The sequence below is a fragment of the Tribolium castaneum genome, chromosome 8 (assembly GCF_031307605.1).
Source record: "Tribolium castaneum strain GA2 chromosome 8, icTriCast1.1, whole genome shotgun sequence".
Classification (NCBI taxonomy): Eukaryota; Metazoa; Arthropoda; class Insecta; order Coleoptera; family Tenebrionidae; genus Tribolium; species Tribolium castaneum.
The window spans coordinates 14,262,950-14,270,859 of NC_087401.1; the positions used below are offsets into that span (position 1 = coordinate 14,262,950).

The 7,910-nt window shown below is 32.6% G+C and overlaps 1 protein-coding gene across 10 annotated transcripts in view; it reads right to left on the minus strand.

Moving 5' to 3' along the window:
- Positions 1 to 2,087: 2,087 nt before the first annotated feature.
- The window catches only part of inaE (inactivation no afterpotential E), a 33,764-nt gene continuing 27,941 nt past the window's right edge, over positions 2,088 to 7,910 (minus strand). For 7 of the 10 annotated variants that reach the window (XM_064358298.1, XM_064358301.1, XM_064358296.1 and 4 more), the window contains 2 exons: positions 6,144 to 6,899; positions 2,088 to 2,830 (listed from right to left, as the gene is read on the minus strand). In XM_064358298.1, coding sequence (XP_064214368.1) covers positions 2,339 to 2,830; positions 6,144 to 6,899 — 1,248 coding nt within the window. In that variant the 3' untranslated portion in view covers positions 2,088 to 2,338. Of the gene's footprint in view, positions 2,831 to 6,143; positions 6,900 to 7,910 lie in introns of those variants that run through there. The other 3 variants (XM_064358305.1, XM_064358304.1, XM_064358303.1) reach the window with 2 other exon arrangements.

The following is a 7,910-nucleotide window of genomic DNA, read 5'->3' on the forward strand; positions in this document are numbered from 1 at the left end:
TAAAGAAAAAGAAGAAGAAAAATAGTAAAAGAATTTTTGCTTCACTTTGCAAAGAAAAGAAAGAGGAAGAAGAACGACGTCGCAAAAGCCTGAAGACAAAATCTCGAGAAAAGATAATTTTTTTAAATTGTAATTGTTACGCAAAATTTTCATTTCATTTCATTATGAAAAAGACGTTTTTGTATAATTTTTGAAGAACTTAAAATTGCCAAGATTGTTTACTTCCACAAATAAAATCTCAACAAGAAAATTGTAACGTTATATTTAAATTTAATAATTAAATACACATCTTGTACATTTTGTAGTCTACTGTACATTCTTGGACCCTACTAGTTCCCGGGTATGAATACATGTGTTCACAGACATTAGGCTTCGTCTGAACAAAAATCAATCCTCAAAGGCGTTTGGAAAGTTGGTTTGGTCGGGGAAGTTAGACACAATCAAATCAAGCAAGTAATCCGAATAAAGCAGGAGTATGAAGAAGTTATTGAGAATTATAAAAAATAAAAAAAAACATAAATGAAATGCGAAATAGTTTGTTAAAATAATATTTGATCAATTAGGTAGTATATGAAGAATTATTCCCTTAAAAAAATGGTACAGAAAAATCTAAACCAATGTTTTTTTTGTAATTAAATTTTAATCGCAGTTCTCTAAACCCACACAAATAACACAAAGATTCTCTTTAAATCCCTAGAAAGGTACGAAAACAAGAAAAATCTACGCTTATAAAGATGTAAAATTCTTTTGTACTGTAATAATGGAAGATTTTTGACGCTTTATGTGAAATAAGTACTTACCTGAATGAAAATAATTATTGGTGATTAAAATAAAAAATTAACGAAAAAAGTGAAGGACCAGAAAAACGACGTATCAAAAAAATATACGATGTCACAAAGAAGAGAAAAAATAACGGCGTCATAAAAACAAAACAGAGAAAGTAAAGAGGAAGGAGAAAACGAATAATGAAGAACAGTGTCGCAAAAAAAGATAGAAGAAGAAAAAGACACCAAAGAAGAAAGAAGAAGAAGAAAAAGAAGAAGAAGAAGAAGAAGAAGAATAAGAAGAAGAAGAAGAAGAAGAAGAAGAAGAAGAAGAAGAAGAAGAAGAAGAAGAAGAAAAACGACGCGACGTAGTAAAGAAAAAAATGAAAAAACTATCACAGCGAAGAAAAAAAGAAAATAATAGACTGCGTCCCAAAAGAGAAAAGCACAAAGAAGAAGAAGAACGACATCGTAATGATACAAAAAATGATAGAGAAGAAAAGGGAAGAAGGGTTACGTTCAAAATTCAATCGATGTTGAAAAGAATGCGTAAAAACGAAGAAGAAATCCGCCGTACAGAAGAAAATCAATGTCCTATAAAGAAGAAAGAGAAAGACAATGCAAACAAAAAGAAGAGAAAAAATTAAAAGAACGACGTCTTAAAAAAAACATCGCAAAGAGAAGAAAGAAAAAAAAAACGACGTCGTAAAGAAAAAAGAACAAAACAAAACAACGAAAAAGGAAAAATGACGTCACAAATGCTCCAAGAGAAGATCTTGGAGAAAGATAAATTATAACCAAGTTTTGAAAATTGCAAAAAAATACCTGATATCGAAGATATGCTGTTCGATTATACATAATAACTCCGAAAAAAAAAGTTCGGTCTAAAATTCCATCAATTTTGGGAAAAACATAAGAAGAACGATGTCGTACAGGAAAAAAAGCAAAGTTTCAGACTGAAGAAAGAGTATGGAGAACGAACAATGCAAGAAAAGAAAAAAGAACGACGTTATAAAGGAGAAGATAGAAGAAGAACGACGTAAAGAAAAAGAAGAACGTTGCAAATTAATGTAAATTGTAATGAAGAACGGCACAAAAATAGTAAAAGAATTTTTGCTTCACTTTGCAAAGAAAAGAAAGAGGAACAAGAACGACGTCGCAAAAGCCTGAAGACAAAATCTCGAGAAAAGATAAATTTTTTAAATTGTAATTGTTACGCAAAATTTTCATTTCATTTCATTATGAAAAAGACGTTTCTGTATAATTTTTGAAGGACTTAAAATTGCCAACATTGTTTACTTCCACAAATAAAATCTCAACAAGAAAATTGTAACGTTATATTTAAATTTAATAATTAAATACACATCTTGTACATTTTGTAGTCTACTGTACATTCTTGGACCCTACTAGTTCCCGGGTATGAATACATGTGTTCACAGACATTAGGCTTCGTCTGAACAAAAATCAATCCTCAAAGGCGTTTGGAAAATCGGTTTGGTCGGGAAGTTAGACCAAAACTCTTACCTTAAGAATCCTGGCCTAAGTAAGAACACCAGAAAACGGGTACAGAGGCACTACACACTACTCTCCCCTTTGATCGTCATTTCAACCGGATAGACATACTTCTTCCGTCTGACGAAATTCGGAGACGTCCGTTCACTGTTAACGCCGAGTCCGCTCAACAGCGGCAAAGCCTCGGTCCGGGAAAAGCACTCTTCCTCACTGTTGCGTCTTTTCACGCACAGGATGGTTTTGGGGACCGGGGGCGAGGTGTCGGGGGAAGTGACACGCGTTTCTGCGCCACTTTTGTGCTTGCGGCCCTTGAATAGGTGCCAGTGTCGGCGAGGCGAGCTGTAGGCGGTCGAAACCAACGTGCTGTCGATATTGATGACCTGGGGGTTGAATGTCACGTTTTTCGTGTCGGATGGGGTGCGACAAACGCTACCAGAGTCGACACTGTTCGGCTTGGAGGTTTCCGTGCTTCGGGTGACGAACTGGAGGGAACGGTGCTCAGAGTCCAAGTTGAGGTCGATGGCGAAGTTGGAGATTATGTCGGGATCCATGTCCTGGATAAAAGATAAAAAAAATGAAACAGACAGACAAAGAACAAAGCAAGTTAAATAAAAAAATTTAAAAACAGAGTCCAAACAAATAAAAATGTTTTTTCAATGCCCAAAAGGTAGTTGAAAAAAGGATTTTTTTAAAGCCAGGAAACATTGTTCCTAATAAAAATTATAAAGTATATACAGGATGGCGCACCTAAGCTCGCGTCTTCCGTAGCTCAGTTATTAGTAAAGTTGGACTTTTGATATTTTGTAGACGTTATTTATACTCTATCTTATGCTTGATTATACAGAGTGTCCCAAAAAAGTATTACGTCATTATATTAATTTTTTTAATGGCATGCGATTATTTTTTTGTGCTCATTGGGATACATTTTTTGCATCTAACATGTCCCTAAAGTTTTTTTCAAATCAGTTTAGGGATTACTTAAAAGCCAAAACAGTTGTTGACACATTATTAGTGCCTTTAGAGCCTTTTATTTTGCTTATTTCAATTGATAACCCCTGTTTATTTTTACATCATTCGGTGCGGAACAAACATTTTTGTAACTGGATCACTCTTTATATAAAATATATTAAAATATTCTTATTTTGAATTTTTTTAACATTATCAAAATTAAGTCATCAACCTTTTTGCTGAATTGGAATACAAATGTCGTTTTTCGGATTGGAACTGTCTTCATCATTAAAAAAATATTGTACAATTTTTTTATTTACATCCCCATATCTTCTTTCCGGGTAAAATTAAAAACTTTATTTTTTTGAAAAAATTTAGATTCTGACGAACTGGAAGGAACGGTGCTCTTCGTCCAAGTTGAGGTCGATGGCGAAGTTGGAGATTATGTTGGGATCCATGTCCTGGATAAAATGACTTACGTTCAAAAGATAAAAAAATGGCCCAAAAAATATGACACAGACAGACAAAGAACAAAGCAAGTTAAATAAAAACTTTTAAAAACAGAGTCCAAACAAATAAAAATGTTTTTTCAATGCCCAAAAGGTGGTTGAAAAAAGGATTTTTTCACGATTTTTTTAAAGCCAGGAAACATTGTTCCTAATAAAAATTATAAAGTATATACAGGGTGGCGTAGCTAAGCTCGCGTCGTCTGTAGCTCAGTTATTAGTAAAGTTGGACTTGTGATATTTTGTAGACGTTATTTGTACTCGAGAACATATTTCAGGAAAATATTTTTGATTATACAGAGTGTCCCAAAAAAGTATTACGTCAATATATTAATTTTTTTAATGGCATGCTATTATTTTTTGTGCTCGTTAGAATACATTTTTAGCTTTTTACATGTGCCTAAAGTTTTTTTGAAATCGGTTCAGGGATTACTTAAAAAAATAAAAACCAAAAAAACGGTTTTACAGCTTTAGTTTTAGAAATTGGTAAAAAATTATTTTGCTTATTTCAATTGGTAACCCCTGTTTATTTTTACATCATTCGATGCGGAATTAAGTAACAAACATTTGTTACTGAGCTGGGCTCGATCACACTGTATATAAAATATATAAAAATGTTATTATTAATTATTTTGAGTTTTTTTGACATTATCAAAATTAAATCATAAACGTTTTTGCTGACTTGGAATACGGAGGTAGTTTTTGGTTTGGAATTGCCTTCATTGTTAAAAAGGCGTTTTTGAAAAAAAACAAACTTTTTGTTTACATCCTTGGGTAAAGTTAGAAACTATATTTTTGAATGAATGTAGATTCATTCTAACGTATTTACATTTGACAAAAAGAAAACAGAACAAATTACAGTTTTTTGTAACGTGTCAGATTTTCATAGGTAAATTTTTGTAAAAATTTTTTAATTTAAAATTATATACGAAATACTAAAGCTCAATTAAGTTTCTAGTATCACTTACTAAGTTACTGCAGCTTAGTTTGCAGCTCATTTTCTCTATTAGAAACTTTTTGAGGTCCAAAAAATAAAAAATAATCAAAAAGTTGTTCACATTTTTTACTTTCTACGTCTTTATTTTTTAATGCAAAGGAAACTTAAATTTATTTTTTAATAATTTTTGTAAAAAACAAATTACACGTATTTCTAGCTCTTAGAGTAATCTTGAAAAAATCATCTATTTTGTTTTATCTGTCTAAAATCTTAGAAACTTTCATTTTTTAATAAATCAAGAAACTTCAATTGTAGAAATTTAAATTTAAAGTTAAATACTTTTGAAAATGTTAGTTTTACAGTCTTACGGAAGGTAACGTAAAATTTTAATAACTTTCATTCTAAAAATTTTATGTTCCAAAATGTTTACAAAACAGAAAAGTACCAAAAAACAGTAGTTTGATTTTCTTAAGTAAGTAGCTAGATTTTTTTTTACTCTTTCACTTTTTTACTTACTTCCCCCTTTTCCTTATTTGTTTTTTATTTTAGTTTAACATATTTCTTCTTCTTCTCCCATTCAAGTATAATTTTATTTTAATTTGCTTGTATTTTATTTCTGTACTGAGTTAAGTTGGGTAGTCTCGGGTAAACTTAAACTAAACACTAAAAGCATTAAAACAGCAACTTTAAAAAAAGTCTATTATTTCTACGGCATTTTTTAACGTAATTTTAATAACATTTTCTGACCTGACATGATTTTTTTCCAATGAAACAAGTTTTGATTAATACACACTTAATTGGCACAGTCAGTAGGATTTGCAAATTTATCTTAAAGACTTGAAAGTTCACAATAAAAAAAAATTAACGAAAAAAAAACAAACAACGTTTTAGCAAGAGGCATCTCAAAAGGCAAAATTATGAATTTTCAACTTTTAAGCAAAAAAAAACCGAAAATTAAGAAAGTAAAAAATTAACAATGTTTTTGGCAAAATTATAGTACATTTCAATAAATTAACTGCAGCTATAAATTAAAATCAAGGTTGCAGTCAATTAAAACAACTTTGAAAGGACCTATCACTTATGTGGCATATTTTTTAACTTAACCAAATTTTCAAATAAATTAATACTTTCTATTTGGGAGCATACATACATGTCCACGTATGCAAAACAATGGATATTTTAAAAGAATTTTGTTATAATTTTTGTACAACGAACATTTTTTGAATGAATGAGTGATACTTTCAAAGTTAAAAAAGTCTTTTAATAAATAAATTAATATCGTATCGAAAAAACTTAAACCGCATCCTGAAATAAATAGGCATTTAAAACTTAATTAAGAAAGTAGTCGGTGAACAATAATATGCATATGCTGACATTGAAATTGTTCTACTCTATTCATGTTTCTATTAATATTTAATGAATGAATGATTCAGTTATTCCGCCGATAATTACATAATTACAAATTAAAAACCCTACCTGTGGTGTGGACGGAGACTGGACAAATTTGCTCGTCTTGGCATTTTCTTCAAACAAGTCAAAATGCGTTTCCAAAAACCCCTCATTATTGTTAAAAAAATCCCTGCACCCGGCACTGGCTAGAACATTATCCAGGATATCCTCAGCTGATTGAAACTCGTCACTTTCACAGCATTTCAACTCCGGCTCGTTCGTCGCCGACTCATAGCTCAAATTACTGCTGGAGTTTGTGGCCGGACTGCCGTTCCCACACCTCAGGAAAACCTCCGCCTTTTGGAAGTTCCTCACATTCCGGATATCATCAGCACATGTGCTCAGACTGCCGATGATTTTCGGCGTCCGTCTCATGATCTTGGGCGTGTTGATCTCGCAGACGGTCGTCTGGGTGACCAGGACACTGCTGATGCTCGACACCTCCGACAGGCTCTCGGGACTTGCCAGCGGTGCGAGTCCGAACCAGTCGTCGTGGATGAGGTCGAGCTGCAGGGCTGGACTTGGTGTTTGGCGCTTGAGAGTCAGACTGAGGCTTTTGGTGATGGGGAAGATGGGGGAGGGGTTGCTCCTGGTGGAGTAGAAGCCGTTGGTGAGTGAAGACGCGCCACTGGGACTCTGCAAGGAGGTGAAGCTGGTCTCCAGGTACACGCGGTGTGGAGGCGTGGGACTGAGGTTGGAGAGAAGACCGTCCTCCTCCCAGCACTTCTGGGGGTTGCCGGAGGAGGAGCGTTGCGGTTTTCGGGGGCCGAGGGTTGTTACAACCTGAAAGGAGTCAAAGTGTCGCAAACAATTTAGATTTTTCGAAAATCTTTAAATTACGCTTAGTTTAAACAGTGACATGCAGAGACGTGCGGACAGACACTCACTTTGGAACACTCAAAGCTCGATTTTTTCCACAAGATTGGCACACTAATTAATTTTTCAGCACTAGATAGTCTTTTTTTTAATTCCACTTTTAATATCTTTTTGAGATTGTTCTGTTGTGGCACGAATGGTTTTGGAGCACGACGAAGGAGTGAACGAATGTAATATACCATTCTTTCTACTTTCTATTTTTGTTTAGTTTAACTTATCAAAATCTTTTCAAAGTATTTTATATTATGTTTTATATTTAACCAATCAATAGTCTAAACTTTTTGTTTAGAAATCTTCGAGTTTTTAGGAAATGACATTGATTTTTGGAAATTATGGCTCAAATAAACTACTTTTCTCTGTTGGTTTTGTCCCGCTTTGATGAAATAAAGGTAGCTGTGCAAAAGCGTAATCTTGAACATTTTTTTTAATTACTTAGGCTTTCCAGCTTTAAATCACGCGGTTGAGTTTGGAAATATAAATTCGAAAGTAAAAAAAAAACAGTTTTTGCAACAAAAATTTTAAACTTGCATTGTTCGTAAGATTAAATAATGTTTGCAAAATTAAATAAAACGATTATTTTTATTTATAAATCATTAATAATAATTTTTTAAAACTTCTTTACAATATGGATATCAAGTTTTATGGAAGGCGGAAAGAGGAAATTTGTTTCAGATCAAATTATGTTTTTGTTCACTTGCCAATTTAATTTTACTTACCTTAATAATTTAAATTTATAGTATTTAAAAAAAACAATTGATCATACAGTGGCGAGCAAAAAAATCGAGGCCACCTTTGACTTCTTGTTGACATAAATGTGTGCAATACTCCACACATGTTCACACTGTATGACAACTAAATATAAAAAATGCCCAAAATATAATCATATTACAAAGTTTTTTCACCATAATAGTAATTTTT